This window comes from Haemaphysalis longicornis, unplaced genomic scaffold (genome assembly GCF_048455015.1).
Source record: "Haemaphysalis longicornis isolate Haplotype H1 unplaced genomic scaffold, Haemaphysalis longicornis Haplotype H1 scaffold_3, whole genome shotgun sequence".
Taxonomy (NCBI): domain Eukaryota; kingdom Metazoa; phylum Arthropoda; class Arachnida; order Ixodida; family Ixodidae; genus Haemaphysalis; species Haemaphysalis longicornis.
The window spans coordinates 2,046,989-2,065,441 of record NW_027526335.1 but is presented as its reverse complement, the minus strand read 5'-3'; the positions used below and the strand labels follow the sequence as shown (position 1 = coordinate 2,065,441).

Below are 18,453 nucleotides of genomic sequence, written 5' to 3'. Positions count from 1 at the left end.
TTTTCCCTCCAGACAATTGAACACTATCACGCTCTATGTAACAACAAGGGAAATGAATGAGCACCAATGCAGCAATGGTCTGTTGCTGCTGGAAGCGCGAGCGTAGTGGAAGCTGACTAAACGAAATGTCATTCTCCGCAGCTTGCAGGGGATATAAAACGACTTTGCCCTTCCCTAGCTGCAACTTTAGTGGAGCAATCAGGCTGCAGGAGTGCTCCAGTGCGCAGCAGCGAAAGCCCGATGTGTGCAAACTTTTTCCATTTCATAATTTGTTTAAAAGGTCCGACACCTGCAAATTGTAATATTTGACAAGTGTGACCGCAGGAGCTGCTCAGTGGCTAAGCCGTTTGCTGCTGACCACAAGTGGCTTCGATGTCCCTTACCCACGACCATTTTTGAGGACAGTACAGTGGACAAGCTCCGTTTTTTACAAGTACAAATAACAACAGATATGTCAGGGAAAACTGTTAAGGTGCGCACTTAATCTCTTGGCAAGAAACTGCAGTTCTCGACCTTGTCTTGGAAGTAGAAACAGTAATAAAGCAGATGACACGTGCAGAAAGGAAGGCCGGAACCTCACACTGTCCCATCCGCCGAGAGATCATCTTTTCTGCTTGTTCTGCAGTTTTGTCTCTTTCAGATCTGCTTTTTTTTTTTGAAGGTGCACTTGTACTGACTGCCCAACTCGCTACATTACTTCTACTGCTACTCGTTCCGGAGGGGAGTACTGATTTGATTTGATTGTGGGGTTAAACGCGCCGACCCAGCACAGGCGATGAGGCGCGCCGTAGTGGAGGGCTTCGGATTAATTTTGACCACCTGGGGATCTTTAACGTGCGCCGCAATTTCGTACACACGGGCGTTTTTGCTTTTCGCCTTCATCAGAAAAGCGGCCGCCTCGGCCAGGAATCGAACCCGCGACCTCGCGCTCAGCAGCGCCTTAGCCACTGAGCCACCGCGGCGGGTCAGAGGGGAGTACTGCTGTGGGCGAGTTAAAGAGCGTCTACCCAAAAAAGTTCTTCTCATGCTCCGCGCGTCAAATTTCCCTTTCATTTTGTAACAGCATAATGATTATGCAATGTAGCACACGGAACGATGGCCGGGGGTCAGGCGGTACGATGACATACTGATTGTAATGCACACATCCAGTCTAGCTTTCGAAAAAGGAATTGCAGTGGTCAGAGCAATAATGCAGTGACTGAGCGTTAACTAAAGCTTACTTTTAACAAAAGTGTGGCTAACACATTCGATAGGGTGACAGCTAACAAATTATTCAGGGTGACCAAATGATCTAATTCATTTGTAGTATTTATTTGCCTGTAGTAGGATTTTTCTGTTTTGTTACAAGTATAAAAAAAATGTGCGCCATTGGTATTAAGCGCTTATATTTGAACACGCAAGTACGCAGACCTAAATTTAAGGCTTCAAGGTTAGCGTGATGGGCGATTCCATAGCGACGATTGCGATTTCAACAAAAAATGAAAGGGCAGAAAATATATCCCACGGTCATATCTCTTGGCGGTGGCTTTATGAATAGTCGCTAGGACAACATAAAGTCTGGGCGAGGAAGTAGGGGGTAAATCGTCGCCACTTCATCTGTTTTTCTAATATCTCGTGATTATTTAAAGTTTGCTTTGCAATTGCGCCACTGCCCTTGGGGAACAGCAGCATTTTGAATTTTTGTTTGTGTTTTGATTTTACTGTCGCATTAAACTAGTTAATGTTTTCTTTTTCTAATTTCAGTGACAATTCAACTCATCGAACCGGTTCGACACGTGATTTTGTCTAACCGGAACTGAACCGGAACGAAATTATTTCACCCGAACCCGAACCGTAACCGAAACGGTATTTTTTTCGGTTCTACAACCTGATATATATATATATATATATATATATATATATATATATATATATATATATATATATATATATATATATATATAGTCTGAAAAGATAAAAACTCACACAGAGCGCGAAAAAAATAAGGTTAGTAGAGACAGAGACAAACGAGAAAGACGTAGAAAATAGAAATAAGTTTACTGACGTTTCAGGGAGAGGACTCCCTTACTCCCTTGGAAGAAAGGGAGTCCTCTCCCTGAAACGTCAGTAAACTTATTTCTATTTTCTATGTCTTTCTCGTTTGTCTCGGTCTCTACTAACCTCATATATATATATATATATATATATATATATATATATATATATATAGTCTGAAAAGATAAAAAAAGATCGGTTACCGCTGCAAGCACAATAAACAGGAGGGGAAAAGTAAAAGTTCGCTCGCTGTTTTTAATTCGGTAACTACTTCACCAGAATCAGCCCATTCTGCGTGGCTGCGGTGTACCTGTTTTCTTCAAGGGCTTTTATGTGCACGTGCCGTCACTGGCAGCAGTCACGTGAAGCGATGTGACGTCAGCGCTGTACGAACAAGGCTCTCTCTCTCTTTATGCCGCAGGAAATGTGCTGATGTAGCCAATGTTTCTTTGGAACTGATTGATATTGTATATAGTCAGATAGGCACTTTGATACTAAGTGCGTATGTGACTATATTGTATGTCACATACAATATAGTCTGTATCAGACTGTGACTCGTTGCAGCTGTGGCCGTTTTCTGTAGCGGACAACGACAGCGCCGGTTTTTGGCACAGCGGGGCGCTTAATTCTTTTTCAATAAAAGCTGACAGGACCATGTAACCTCCTGGGGAGTAGGGATTATACCAGCATTACTGAGCCAGATTGCGCAGCTTTAACCTAGAAATATTCTAAGCACATTATGCGGCCATTTTAAAGCTGACGAGTACCCCGGTTTGAGACTAGTTGCGTTTAATCCGCCTCCACACTGACGTATGCAGCGGAGCTATAGGGAGCAGCATAATCCTCCTTCCTCATTTTGCGACGAAGACGCACTCGCAGTCAGGGACACGAACAAACGGAAATTTGACAAGTGCCCAGTAACGCGTTTAAAAAGAATGACATTTTGTAGGGACTTAATCGGGCATTTGTGCTTTCGAGGCGTGCCTGCGCCTGACCTTGTTCAACTGCCCAGTTCGATGGCTAATGAGCGCTCGCATCGCCGGCCGGATGCCGGCTATCCGGGAGTTGCGCACGAGTCGATGAGGCCTGTTCGCGGTGACCACGCAAACAGGTTCTCTTGACCGCGCAGGCAATGCGGGCGTTGTGCATTTGGAAGTCAACGAATCGGCCGAGGCAAGTTGGGGGATGGGCACGAAGAAGAAAAACGCGTGTGGGAGAATTCTCGACACGCACGGGCACAACGAACGCTGCGTGGACGCGAGCTCGTTCGGACTTCCATTGCGCTTCCATGCTTTCGCCTGCAGAGTAAAATGAAAATCGTCGCCCTCCGCTGATTTATACGCTCTACGACGTGTTCCAGCTAACGCCGGAAGTTCCTGAGAAATCTATTCGCTGATGACGGCAATGAAAAACCGTCATTCTAATTTCTGTCTTTTCGTTGAAGTTTGCTCTAACGCTCTATGTGTTGAAAAAAAAAAGGATGAACGCATGGACTGGAAATGAGCACACCTATAAATAAGACGGAGCTTTCCACAAACGTACGCACTTCATTTCGGTTTCTGGAGGTGTTTGTCTTATTTGTTACCTCCTTCTATTGCTTCTAAAAAAATTATTTTCGAGGAAAAACTAGCGGACAATGCTTTTTCTACAGTTCTATGCCCGGAGGGCTCCAGTAGTGTGACTGAACAACCACAGGTTTTAAGGAATACCGAACCTTTTGTGACACTTCTCAACCGACCCCGCAGCGTGCTGACCGAAACCCTATCTGCGGCGCTAACAAATTGGATTAGCTGTTTGCCTTGGAAGAGACAGACAAGCGTGTGGTGTTTTTTAAGAACTCCGGAGTTCGAAGTCAGCGTAGGCGTTGTATGTTCTATTCTTTATGCCGTCCCGTTTGGCACTGTTCAAACAAGAGTATGTGACTTGCTATTCTGGAGATGTTTAGGTATCGGGAGTGCGGTGAACTGCTCTTGGAGTTATTTGGGTTGAGAGGCCTCTAGCGAACTTGCAGTTCTACAACATTCATGTTTCTAATATTACGTGGTATTTCTTGCGATGGGACATTCGCAATAAATATAGACGTTGCACGGTTTCCTTTAATAAAAATAGTGACACTCGCTTGCATTGCTGGACACAGGCTAAAATGGCGTGGCTCGTAAAGGCCCGTAAGGTCTCCACCACCACCAAAAATGCCCCCGCGTTCTCCACAAAAAACAGAGGACTCTACCATGGCTCGCATGTGCAGCTTTGCTGCGGCTTTGCCGTAACTGAACGAAACCAGCCGCGATGCAACCAACAAAACAACCGCTGCTTTTAGCACGCCATTGAGCCGGAGTTGAAATCAAGACTTCCAAGACAGCTCCCTCGTAGTCTGTGAACAATATCCCATCGCCTACGACTGAATTCAGCTTACACAAACAGTTACCGCTTTCGCCTTTGACTAACGACAAACCTGTCCTGCGAAGATTGTTTTTCTAGAGAAGCAGCTGAACATATTCTATTGAAATGTGCGGCCTACGTGATACCAAGATAGCCCTTATTTCAGGACAATTAGCGCCTAGAACAAGGGCCGGTAAGCCCAGTGGACTACTATAGGACCATGGACTTGCCCGTCGAAGCAGTGCCAGGCTCTGAAAAGTGTTTTCCTATTTTTAGGACATAGGCCACAAAATTGTGAATTTTGTGAAATAATCTAAAAAAAACTGTTTTGAGAAAACGGATTCCGAAGTCGAAAAATAGATTTCATTCATCAAAAGTCGCTAGGATTGTAGCCTTTCGTTTTTTTTTTTTTTTTTTTTTTTTGAACACGGATTTTCTGGAATACCTTGCCTTGAAATTGGAGTGCATTTTGCAGCCATTTTTTTCATAAAACATCATTTTCAGCTCCTCTGTGAAGAGTACATAGCCCAATTTGCGGACCAGGGGGGAGGATAGGGCCTTATTGCAAAATAGGTGAGCTGGTTGCTTGTATTGCGCTGCAAAACTTCCCTCTGAAGTGACCATGGCAACAAGTTAAGTACTCTTTTTTTTTTCTTAAATTGGGAAACTGAGCTTTGACTTCTTTTATGCTTTATAACCTTTCCTGGAGCAGCAGCTTACGTGCAGGTTTTCATTGCCAAAAGTTTACATACCACAAGCATACAAATGAGCTGCTTTGAAGCTTGGTATAATATTCTGCGTAACTCCAACTTCAATACATGGACATTTTTTTGGCACTCTTAAAATTCAGGGCATCCAATATTCCTCGCAGCACAGCCAATATGCACGAAACTATAGATGTATGCATTGGTATTAATAAATTCCCTAAAAAATCAATTTGTTAAATTCAACGACAGTAAGGTACATTTTTAACGCCGTCAGCACGTTTTTATTCCGAACTCAGACCTGTTTGCATGATTACTCGAAGCGCACGGGAAACGTTGACCAAGAAACCGATATGGCTCACCCACATCGCGGCGCTGGTATACCGCAACCTGTCATATTTTGTTTATCCCTGACATTGCCCGTCAGGTCGCTCTTAAGATTAATTCTAAAGTCATATCGGTTTCTTGCTCAACGTTTCCCGTGCGCTTCGAGTAATCATGCAAACAGGTCTGAGTTCGGAATAAAAACGTGCTGACGGCGTTAAAAATGTACCTTACTGTCGTTGAATTTAACAGGTCGCTCCTAAGATTAATTTTAACAGGTCATGTCGCTCTTAAGATTAATTCTAATGTCAAAGGGATTAATTATAACTGCTGGCGTTCAATCGTACCAGGTTGCGTAGGCAGGTGATGCTCCAACGAGCAGCGGCTACGCCGTGCGCGCCAAAGCTTTTGACGCGTCTTCCGTTTCTTTCCAAAGGCCAGCGAGCCTACTGCCAATCTTAGCAGTAACTAAGCGTGTAAGCATCGCAAAAAATTGGCCGCGTATCTGCTCCTTTCGTTGCAAATGACGTCAAAAGACGATAGTCTTTATCGGCTTTTGCGAAGTAAATGCCTCCCTCCGCTTTACCACTCACCTCTCATGTTGTTCCTCGTGCGTCGCGCTCCTCCCAAGGTAAAGACGCCAAATGCTTGCTTAAATCATTTTAAATTTTGCGCGTTCCACTGCTCCGAACCGGGGGTCTCGATGCGAACGCTGCCGTACGGCGAAGACGCGCGTTAATCGAGGCGCCATACTTCAGCGTTTATAGAACCGCGTTTCCCTACTCCACGTGCGTTGCAAGCAGAACGTGGAACATATATAGTGGAACCTTGCGTAGCTGTTGCCGGTTGCTTTCTTAAAATGGCGCCAGAAGCTATAGTGGCGCGGGCGACAGCAGGCGACGGCGGAGTGAATTCTTTTTCTGCAGTTGATGAAGTATTTAATTTCGCAAAAGTCAAGCATGTTTGAATTTTTATAAAGGAACACTGCAAATATCACTCCTGTATTGATTTGTTGTCTCATAATTGCGTAATGTCTTGCTCTTCTTCAACAATGTTGACAAGTATGAACATTACACCGGACCAAGAGGGGTAGATTTAGCTGTGACTATATAAGACTATTGCGCAGGCATTCTTTTGCTTTGGCCGGGTGGCTGAATCGAGTCACAGACAGACAGACGGACAGACATACAGACATACAGACAGACCAAAATTTCTGGGTTTAAGTAGCCCAAGAAAGACTATCGTCTTTAATAAGGCGAAAACTTCACAGCGCGAACCCCTACCGCAAGCGCGCACACCGCGTTCCACCCTCCAGGGTCACGCGCACCACGAAGCGTTCGATGACCTCCGCCTTTCGAGCCGCGCAACTTCCCGTAATAAGCTGTGATCTCAGGCATTCCCATCGCGATAATGCCTGTGTTGAATACCACAGCAGACAAAATGATTGAACAGAAACTTGGCCGAGCGAAACGGTGCAAATGAACTCAGAAACGGGCACTACGCAGTTCAGGCGGCCGTCATCTTGAAATGCCGGAGCGACGCCCAATCAGGAGGGCCGTTTGAACGCGCGCCGACCGAAGGGCCAACCGTGCTTCCGCATCTATATCTCACTTCGTTTGTGTGTCCTTTTTTTCTGCGATTCGTGCGTTTGGGGATGAACGAAGGTAGAAGAGACGGAAAGGAGCGGAAAGAGGTTCGCTCGGCCGATCCAATGATACCAAAATGGCCGCGTCCGGTGGCACCATTGCGGAGATACAGCGCTTCGAAAATAGCCGTTTTTTCGCCCATTTGCGCTGACATTTTCACAGCGCGGCTGGCAAAAGTAATCCTTCTGCCACTTTGCGACGGTTTTCTGCGGAAAAACTTTGCAAATGCCCAGGATAGAAAACATAGAAGCCGAATATGTGGCTTTCAAAAAAACGATGTTGTCGTCCTTTTTCCGAAGTTGAAAGACGCGTCCCCCCTTAAACTAACCAATCCAAATATTCCATAATAGCCGATTATTCCAGCCCGTTCGAATATTCGAAATATCTCTAATACATAGTTGTCGAAGCGAATACGAATATAACATATTTAATATTCGAGTAATATTCGAGATTTTCGAATATTCGCACACCACTAATTTGGCGGCTACAAAGCGAACTGCACTAAGTTCACACAGTGCTACACAAGAAATGTGCAAAACATTTTCTCAGCCACAGTTATTCTAGAGAAATAAAAATAAACAACAAACAAGAACAACAACACTAACAGAAAAAAATTCACGTGGAATCACTGCACCCGAAATAGGCGAACAGCGATCGACGAAAAAGATTTGAATCGGCTATCGATGCCATATCACCGCGAAGATGGTTCCGTTCGGTCGAGGTTTGCGGAAAGAAAGAATAAAAAAATGTGTTCGTGTGGCAAAAAATGTTCGCGACTTTGTATGCGTGGTCAACACGTGAAGAGCGATAAGATGGCCTTGCAGTGAGTTCACTGGCTAAACACTGGTGGGGATAAATTTTATTGAATAAGCAGACGGAAAAATTTCCTTCATAATGATAACAGCGGCAGTTGCAGAGTTGTCTTCATTTGTGTTGCGCTAGCGGTTCTGTTGTAGTTTGAAAGGCTAAAACGGGCGGCGTTATTCTGAACAAGTTCAAGGGTGTGTTACAAAGAAGTTTGATTCGGATCCCGAATTGAGGCGGCACATTCTAAGTTTGGTTTGACTATAGACTTTTGTGGCTTTAACGAAACCGGGCCTTTGCGGAAATTTCGCCGGAGGTAGCCTAATGTGCGGTTGACATTACTGGTTATGTATTCGATGTGTGCTTTCCATGAGAGAGTTGAAGTTATAATTACACCCAAATAGCGATAAGATGAGGCGGCTTCCAACTGGATGCCACTGAGCTTCTAAACTAAAGGTGCTTCGTTTTGGAGAGATAACCGCATTTGTCAGTGTTTCGTTGCATTTTCCAAGTTTCGCACCCCCGCAGAATAGCATCTAGATCTGACTGCAGCAAAAGCTGGTCAGTATCATTCGCTATTTCTCGATAAAGGACGCAGTCGTCAGCGCTGTACGATCCATAATGCGGTTTCGTTGCTCGTTTTGTGGTTTTCTTAAACGAATACTAAGCTCTACGTTGTATGCCTGATTTGCCTGAAGTATACGCTCGGCGTCTTAGGCGAGAACTGCTGGGCCCTGCCTGGGTTTATTGTTTACAACACAAAATTTTCAGACCAAGTAGAGGCTGCTGTAAAAAAAAAAAAAGAAAAAAAAAGAAAAACTGCTACATGCGCTTATTCGTATACCAGTATATGTATTTGAGGAGGATGGGCCAAAGACGACGAGAATTGGCCAAATATGTTTTTTTATTTAGAGAGGTTGGCCTATGGCATAAGAGGAAGTTTTTAAAGGTACAAAATTGATTGATTGATCGTAGGGTTTAACGCGCCGACGCAACGCAGGCGATGAGGCGCGCCGTAGTGAAGGGCTCCGGATTAATTTCGACCACCTGGGGATCTTTAACGTGCGCCGAAATCTCGTACACACGGGCGTTTTTGCCTTTCGCCTCCATCAGAAAAGAGGCCGCCGCGGCCGGGAATCGAACCCGCGACCTCGTGCTCACCAGAGCAACGCCTTTACCACTGAGCCACCGCGGCGGTTAAAGGTACAAAATTGCACCCCTTTCACGCAGAAATTCAAGAGACAGGTGTTGGGGGAAAGGTAGGCTTCTTTAGCCATAATTAATGCCCTCTGCGACCTCTTCTATTAAATACAACGGCCATTTTTGTGCACGCTTGAGGTTATACAGGATTTTTTTATTCTACTCTTCCGACATGTATCGAGGTTTAGACTTCAATTTCTGTGACCGCCTATCAACAACGACGACGATGTATTCACGTGCTCTAATATCGGTACAAGTTGGCGCTAACGTGTGCGGTAAAGGAATGGACGCGCTAACGATGCGAACAGTCGCAATAGCGCTGTCCTCGAAATAGCGGCTAGAGCCGCCGAAAGGGGGCGGACGATGGCTCGCGAAGATTATGCATTAAAGGTCCGAGAAATGGCAGCCTGGTCCTGATTTACGCCCGGGACAGGAGGCTCCTAACTAGACTGTTTATTCGCCGACAGGTCTCCCACGGCATGCCCTACGCGCCCTGCGGGGATGGGGGCGGAAATATTACCGCGGCGCCCGCACATTCCGCGCGGCCTCAGCAGTGTCGATCTACGCATGGGCGGAACCGAAGGCGTCCAAGCTGATTAGAAAACGTGGGGCCTACTGCAATTCACGACCGTGCATCGGCCGTGGTGGTCCCTCCTCTGGAGACGACCTCACCTCTCCTCCCCGGCCTCCTTTCTCACCCTCGCCTTCTCCCTCCGTGCCTTCCCCCGAAGTCAACCTTTCGTCTGTGGCCGGACGGGAAGGCTTTCTGCGTACTGCATGAACGGGGTGCCACATCGTTCTCCTTTTCTAATACGGTAAATTCGTTATCAGAAATTTTGTAACCGCCCTACGACTAATGCTGTCACCTTCATCTGCTGTAATCTTTTTGGGACAAATTATCTCTGTACGTGGGAATACATTTTATTCTTTGGTAAAACTTAGAGCGTGTTGTAACAAGGAGGACAGAAAGACGACAAACACAAGCGCTTGCGTTCGTCGTCTTTCTGTCGTCGTTGTTGAATCGCGCTCCAAGTTTTACCAAATACGCACCAACTTTGCCCACAGTGTGTTCCACTCTCTGCCCTCCAAGGGCCGCATTGTGAGTCCCGCCTCCACTCCATTTGCTGCGTCCGCTCGGCTGGAGCGAGGATTGCGCAACGCTTATGCATGGGGAAGTCGATTTGAAGGATCTCGTGTGCCCGGGGCTCGAGCGTAGGAAGGACTGAGAATGGTAAGCTCCACAGGTCGTCGTGGCATTCCGTTACAGCTGTCTATTATACACACTAGGTGACCCGCCAAAGGCCGCATCTAGTTTCTGCTGCCAGGTGGGAGCACAGGAAAGTGTTTCTATCTCTTGTACTCTCACGAGTTCTCAGTTTTTAAAGCACTATGAACGTGCATGCGTGAACTTGAACGGCCGTGTTTAGCACGCCGAATGCGGTTACGCCTGAGCAGTATTTGTGGAGTACCGCCGCCATAAGCGGAGCATTGTTTGGTATTCAGGCAGTCACACAATCTAGGCCTGCACTCTAACCTTATAATTCAGTGGCAAAGTCCCCGCCACAGCTCCACAGAAGCGCGCCCGCGTCAATTGATGCAATCCCAAACTATGGCCGGCGCGAGCTGAGTGGCCGCGTGTGCGCGCAGGCGTGTACAAGATCGTGGAGATGCTGATCGACCACCCGAGCATCACGGCCGAGATGCTGGCCAGCGGCTGGGCGCGCAGCCAGGTCCAGGAGAGCTCGGACTACTCGGCCGACATCTCGCCCGTCATCCTGGCCGCGCACTGCAACCAGTTCGAGATCCTGCAGCTGCTGCTCTCCCGCGGCGCCGGCATCGAGCGGCCGCACGCGCTCTCGTGCGGCTGCCGCCGGTGCTGCGAGGACACACGCCGGGACTCGCTGCGCCACTCGCTGCGCCGCATACACGCCTTCCGCGCGCTCGCCAGCCCCGCCTGGATCTCGCTCACCAGCGAGGACCCCATACTCACCGCCTTCAAGGTGACCGCCCTGCTGCCTGCTCTTTGGCTCCGGCTTTCCAGGGGGCTGCTGCTGCTGCTCTCTGGCAGCGCCCACCGCTGGCTTTTATCCTGCACCAGATAACGCTGGTCTGCGCGTACCGAGCACGCCCGCGGTAGGAGGAAGCGTGCATCACATGCAATGGGTTTAGAGCTGGGGCGTCTAGACAGCGGGCACGGGGGCCTTCGCTGCGCAATCCGCAAATGCAAACGTCTAGCCAGTGAGCCACCGCGGCGAGTGTGAAGTCACATCTCGAACGGCACCCCGGGATGGGCTGAGGGGCTTTTAACGTTCGTAATAAAGAATGCATAGGAGTAGGTATACAAGTGTGAAAAAAGCCTAGCCCTGCCACCCAAAGAAGAGGGGAGTCCAGCGCTCTGGTGGGATTTTTCGTGTTGGGGAGTAGCTTTATTGGGCATTTGCTGCGTTGCAATATAAGGACATAAAGCTAAAGGGCTATAATATAAAATAAAAGCCCAACCCGTACCACATACGTATCACGGGTGTCGCCAATTAAAAATAAACAAACTGGACCGAGGTCAACTAGAGTTTTGAAGAGAAGGAAATACCCACCGAAGTGGAAAATAAAAGGGAAAAGGGAAAAATGCTACACAGCGACATCACAGCCAGGAGAGCGGGCCCGGGGAGACTCCCCTGATCTCCCCTGGGACGGTAGCAGGAAAGGTTGGGATGAGGGATGCGGATGGTGGTAATAAGGAATGGGTTATGGGAAAGTGGGTGGGAATGGGGACAGCGAGGTTTTCGTTCTAATCCTTAGTTGTCTGACTCCTAAAATAGGCCTGAAAACTCAGGATTGGCGTCAGACGGTTCCAATTGGAATTCAGCGGACCCCACTATAGGTTCCAACCATCTGAGCTCCGACATCGAAGAACAGGGAGAACCTGCGACGGAGTGACGACACCTAATCTCTGGACCGCTTTCACAACCAGCCCCCGGCTAACACCCACCAGGTCCCCCGAGTACTCAAGAGACACCTGCCCAGCCTACATAGGTACTAATCCCCCTCGTCTCGACGGTTTCGGATACTGGTAAAGCTAGCTGTCCGAAGAGACGGGGTAACTGTACCCTGTATGCATCCGTCGATCCCTATGTGCACCTGAATCACCTATCTCCATAGGAAAGCCTATGTGACTTATAGGGTTTCGGTGGACCTCTAATGTGCTCCTATGCCAACCACTCACCCACCAGGGAACCTCCCCATACGGGCAGCAGTCATCAGGTGGAAGGAGTAATCCTTATAGAGTACGACCAGCCCTACTCCCGATACTGAGGACGAGAAGCTTCCCTAAGAAGTGAGCCAATCCCTCTTTCCTCGGTCCTAGCAAGTGCTCGCCTCCTAGACTGGTCGCTACTAAAGGCCAGAGACATTGGCCATCATGAGCACCTATCGAAGGCCCTGGATCCTGTTGTCCAGAAACCTTCGTGTCGGCAGCGAGCAGTCGTGCCCGCGTGGGGTGACTGCGGCGGACCCTTAATAAGGGATCCTTTTTCACCGCTTTTAAGCCAAGTTCCCAGAGCCAACCTCGGTAGCCACCCAGGCTGTCCGGGCCTGCCTCCGCGTCCAGCATCGGCTCTGGGGCAAGGAACTGGCCCATACAGTTCCAGGGAGTCGCTGCCACTCCCTTGGGGTTTTGCATCCCCGGGTGGGACCTGGCACCCACCCACCGCTGCCGTTGGCAACTGACCAAAGCTAGGCAGCCGAAACCGCCTTCGCCCAGCCAGCTGGCAGGGGGAACCACGAGCAGGTGGCAGTCAGATTTGCCCCCCCACAATATAAGGACAGTGGCGCGATGCCTACGTCACAGACAAAGGCGTCGTTGCCTCTGCCCATCAATCATGTGTCCTTTGTCTGTGACGAAGGACAGTGGCGCGATGCCTACGTCGCAGACAAAGGACGCATGATGGATGGGCAGAGGCAACGACGCCTCTAGTGCGCCGCACAGGTGGCCGCGGAAGAGCGCGTGGTGAGGAGTAAACATGACCCGGGAAAGAGGCGCACGAAGTGCTGCAGCCCACTCCCTCCGCAGGTTGTCGTGCTCCACTGTGCAACGCATCATGCGCAAAAGCCAGCCTACAAAGACGCCAATCCTTTCAAGTCGGCTTCGCCATTATACGCGAATGCATTGCTAAGAATACACTTTTACGGGGCAATAAAAGCCGTGATATAATAATAATAATAATAATCAATCAATCAATCAATCAATCAATCAATCAATCAATCAATCATGTTTATTTACGTGCCCAGGAACAGCCAGAGGCCTGAGTGCTGGCGCACGGGTAGTTACATGAAAACAAACAAGCGACAAGACCCACAAATTGAAGTAGTGAAAATGACAGAAATAAAGCACAGGCGGAGCCTGGGTACAGGTAAAAAATAAAAAAAGAAGATGCCTATGTTGCTCTGCCTGTCGTAAAGGCCACACGACAGGCAGAGCAACAAGGTTTGACAGTAATACAACAAAAACAACGGCAAGAGTGTAGAGACAAATGATAATACGAACAAATGACAGTAAACAGTTTTAAAAATAGGCAACTATCAGTTGGATAGACACAACCGCAGAGAAACCAAATTCCAGAAAAAAAAGAGCGACAGACATATCATAGGTGTTTAACATACTGTATTCAACAGCGCTGTACGGTAAATTGTAAAGGATTTCTGAAAGATGTCAAGGCGTTCAAAGAAGCGGTTGTAACAATTCTGTATTCTGCGCACAGGAGAATGATTGGAGTTGCGCGCAGCGGTCAAGAACGGGCGATGCGACCTGGTGGGCTTTTGTGGTACACTAAACTCTAAACAGTTAAGCAGGTCTGCGCAAGAAAGGTCGCCATGAACAATTTTGTGAAGAAATGTAAGGTCTGCACGCATACGTCTGCAGTTCAAGGAAGGGATGGAAGGGACTATGGGTAAGTCAGAATCAGGATGAAAACTGTGATTGTAATGACGGTGGTTAAATATGGATAAAAACTTCTTCGGCACACGTTCTATTAATTCACTACTACATTTGGAGATGCCGTTCCAGGCAACAGAAGCATATTCTAACTGTGGTTTACATATTGCATTGTATAGCATTAGAAATGGATCTGGAGAAGAGAATTCCTTTGTAATCCGACACGCATTTCCAAGGCTTCGGAGTGCTCGCCGGGTGATGAGCCTAATATGAGGAGAAAAAGAGAGGGTACTGTCGAAAAGCACCCCTAGGTCCCTAATCTTCTCAAACCTTTGCAGAGGAGCTCCCTCAATACTGTAGGAAAACAGCAGACGGTGGGTTTTCCGGCTGTAGGTGACAACCTTTGTTTTAGTGGGGTTTAAAATTAGGCAGTTTTTCCTGCACCAGACCGATAATTCCGACACATCCCTCTGCAAGGCACTGCAGTCCTGAACACCGCTAATGTGCCAAGCATAGAGAAGAAAAGAGTTTGTTAACACTGTTGAAACATGATTGATAAAGACAGAAAACAATAATGGACCCAGCACGGAACCCTGGGGTACACCACTTGTTGCAGGGTAAACACTAGACTTTTTGTAGTTAACATCTACATAAAAGGACCGGTCAAGGAGATAGTTGGACAACAAGGCAACAAGGCTTGCGTCTACACCGGACTTAGCAAGCTTGTTAATTAATAACTGATGGTTCACCACATCAAACGCCTTACTGAGGTCAAAATAAATAACGTCCAACTGGCCGTTTTCACAAACTGCAGCCGAAGCCTGTGTCATAAAGCTTGCAAGATTTGTGACCGTCGATCGACCCGAGAAAAAGCCGTGCTGATTTGGTATCACAACGTTCTTAATAATAATAATAATAATAATAATAATAATAATAATAATAATAATAATAATAATAATAATAATAATAACATTATTATTATTATTATTATTATTATTTGTTTATTATCAAGGAGTACATACTGAAGCAAAAATGGGGCCGCCAAAGCCTACAGGTGGGCTTGTGCGGCGTCGCCCGGATGCAACGGCCTTCACTTCTGTAAAAAAAACACTCATTGACAGTGGTAACAGAATAGGAAGGTAAAAAAAGACAAGCAAACAAAAAAAGAGAAAGAGAAAAAAAAATAGAAAAAGAGAGAAGACGAAAAATTAAAGGGAGGAAAGAAAAAAGGAAAGTAAACAAAAACCAACAAACAGAAGAGACGAAGACAAATAGAAGGACAACGATACAATAAATCAACATGGGTTTCAACTACATGGGTGGCATTTTCCTCATCACAAGAAAAACAATTAGAGAACAAAGAAATAGCTAGCAATCACCGCATACACATACATACTTCAGCATGTTTCTAATGCCAGCATTGTCTCCGCGTTGTTGAAGAGAACAATTCGTCAGGCAATTCGTTGAAGATAGCAGAAACATAATTGGCCGCGCAGCCATTCCATAATGATTACGGACCCTTGGCGTCATATATCGAGGTATGTGCCGCAGAGGTATAGGTTTAACATTGGGAGTTCGGTAATCCGTACACCAGAAATATTTTAGCATTACGATTTGCTTAAACAATGTATCGAATGACGGTAAACCACTTGCCTTAAATACACTGTCCGGATCAGGGCACGGGTGACTTATAAAGAACACTCTTGGCTATGTTTTTTTAAATACTTTTAACTCTCGTTTTCCAGGTAGCGGAGCAGGTTAAAAAACAGCACATGCCATAACGAAGAACACTATAACCCAAAGTTTGAGCTAGTATTTTTTTGAACAGATAAATGCACAAACACTTTTAAGTTGTGCAACACACAGGCAGTAGTTCTAAGCTTTTTACATATGTGAGCCATGTGTGTGTTCCACGAAAGGTCCCCATCAAAATGTACACCTAGGTATTTAACAGACTCGACACATAAAATACGGGCACAGGAGCAAGATGCACAATTTTATGAAAGTATTGTAATGAAGCAGTCGTTCGGCACTGTTTTCTGTCGATTTAGGAAACAAACTAGCCGACTTTTTACAGGGTTGATTGTTATTAATTTTTGCTTCGAACCAATCCGCTACCCTTCTGGCATCGTCTTGAAGATCTGAGAGAGCGAGAGAATAACCAGAGTTGCCAGATACCAGCAGGGTGTCACCAGCGTATTGATAAATTTTAGAAGTTTTAACAAGAGTATCTAAGTCATTAACATATAAATTAAAAAGAAGAGGTGACAAGATAGACCCTTGCGGGACACCTCTCTTCAGTCTGATACTATCACTCAGCACCGATCCAAGTGACACCACTTGAGACCGATCCCGAAGGTAATTTTAAAGCAGAGATGGTCCGCGGAAGCCATAACGGTATAATTTAGTACTGAGTATACCATGGTTCACAGTATTAAACGCTTTCTTAACATGAAGAAATAACCCAAACGAAACCTCATTCTGATCTATGCTGTTATGAAGGGTATCAGACAACTTTTCAAGTAACACATGCGTGCCCGCGCCGGAGATGAACCCGTATTGATGTTCACTCAGTAACTTATGTTTTGTTACAAAGGAAGTCATGACACCCAATATGTGCTTTTCAAGAATTTGAGAAAAACAAGATACAACTGAAATAGGGCGGTAGTTTAAAGGGCCCTTTTTTTGCCGCTTCAGAATATGGAGGCCCTAGGACCTCGTTTTTATTTTTATGGGTTTTTTTTTTCATGCGATAAAAACTATTTAGCGTTTTGTATGTCGCCGGAGACGATCCGCTGCATCCTAGCCGCAGACAGCTTCGCGGCAGTAAATGTGAGTGACAGCGTTTATTAACACGCGTTTATTATCTGGCGACCATTTCAGCTGCTAGACGTTACCCTAACCGCGCGCTACGCTACCGTGCGCCGTGAGCCAAGTCCCTGCTCTTATTTCGGTCCAATGTTTTGCCGCAGTGTACACGCAAGGCCAACCAATATATGCGAGTGAACGCGACAGATGAGGGTCCTTCTTGGTGCGAGCGCATATGTAAACGACTGGACTCGAATTGGTTGAAAGCGCAAACGACTCTGGAACCCAGCTGGCCGTCACGTTTTCCGTTGGACCATTGCGGCATTTTGTTAAAGCAAAGCTTTACTAACCTAGTAGAGCCGAGCTTTACCGTCGCCACCAATTTCATCTTTGGTGACCGCAGCTGATTTCATCTTTGATGACCGCAATTTGACCGCAGCTGCGTCGTAGCCTTGGCAATGCACCACGTGACTCGCCGCGCCGATCTCCGCCCCCGCCGCCGCTGGCGGCTTAACGAATGCGCTCTCCGCAGATGGGCCGCCACCTGACCACGTGACTTTCCGCGCGCCTGGCTACAGAGCAGCGCCGCGCTCGCCTAGTCAGTGCCAGCTCAGCCATAAATGAGAGCGAGCCCGGGCCCCCTGCTCTAAGCGCTGCGCGGGAGCGGGAGGCGTTGAGCCGTCGTCGGCAAGCGGCGTCTGACCCCCCCGCGGTTACCACCCGGCGAGCGCCTTCACTGGAATGCCAAGCGCACGAAGTTAGCGTCCGATTCTGAGGAAGAGCAAAAAACCAAATAAAACTAAGTCTTAACCAGACTAAACTATGCTTTCGCTTTGCATATCCAGGGTTAGCTGACCCAAGCCGAAGCCCCCCTTTTTTTTTTTCACGTTTTCCTGGCTTGCTGCCCCGCAGGGATCCGGTTGGTTCGTTCAGCGCTGGCTACGATATCATTGTCGCTGACCCTGAGTTCACTCGACGACTTTTTGGCTTCCCAGACGAAATATCAGCGCACGTTGTGACGTGCGAATTTACTCCACGGCAAAAAATCTGAAAAAAGAAACGGGAGAGGAAAATGCCAGGTTTAATAATGTATTTCTTCTCTTTTTTTCTCATTATTGCATTCATAATTTTTCAGCTGTCTTGAAGCTGTTTATTATTTTGTGAAGGTCTACCAACCACCTCTCGTTGTACCGTGCTTACTAATATAGGCTGGGGTACGCCGACTATTTTACCTCTGCTTCTTCTCGTTCCCCGGCTATTTTGGCAGTCATATTTGCATTTAACAACACGCCTATTTGTACTCGCTGGGGGTGCTAACGCAGATGTAGTGTGTTAACAAAGCATGTTCCCTTTTGAAGAGTCCGTGGTCACGTGAGCCGGCCACTGCGTGTCGCTGCCACTGCCGTAATGTGGTGCGTGCTACCAGCCTCGCCACCCGCGTTTGGGTATGGGCGCAAGCACTCGCAACATTAAAAGAAAACCCTGCACTTACACGATTTGTCTGATGACGTCGAAGAGGTGCACAATTAATTTTCACGGCCTAACCATCCTTTGGACTTTCGAGTGACAAATTCCCAGCCCACCACTCAATGGGTCCCATCTTATTAGCTTCGCCGCAATCGCAGAG

General features: G+C 47.1%; 1 protein-coding gene across 1 annotated transcript in view; it reads left to right on the top strand.

The window, feature by feature from the left end:
• The window catches only part of LOC144173841 (transient-receptor-potential-like protein), a 148,972-nt gene that overhangs the window by 21,263 nt on the left and 109,256 nt on the right, over nucleotides 1-18,453 (top strand). The window contains exon 4 of the mRNA XM_077702115.1: nucleotides 10,739-11,091. Coding sequence (XP_077558241.1) covers nucleotides 10,739-11,091 — 353 coding nt within the window. The remainder of the gene's footprint in view (nucleotides 1-10,738; nucleotides 11,092-18,453) is intronic.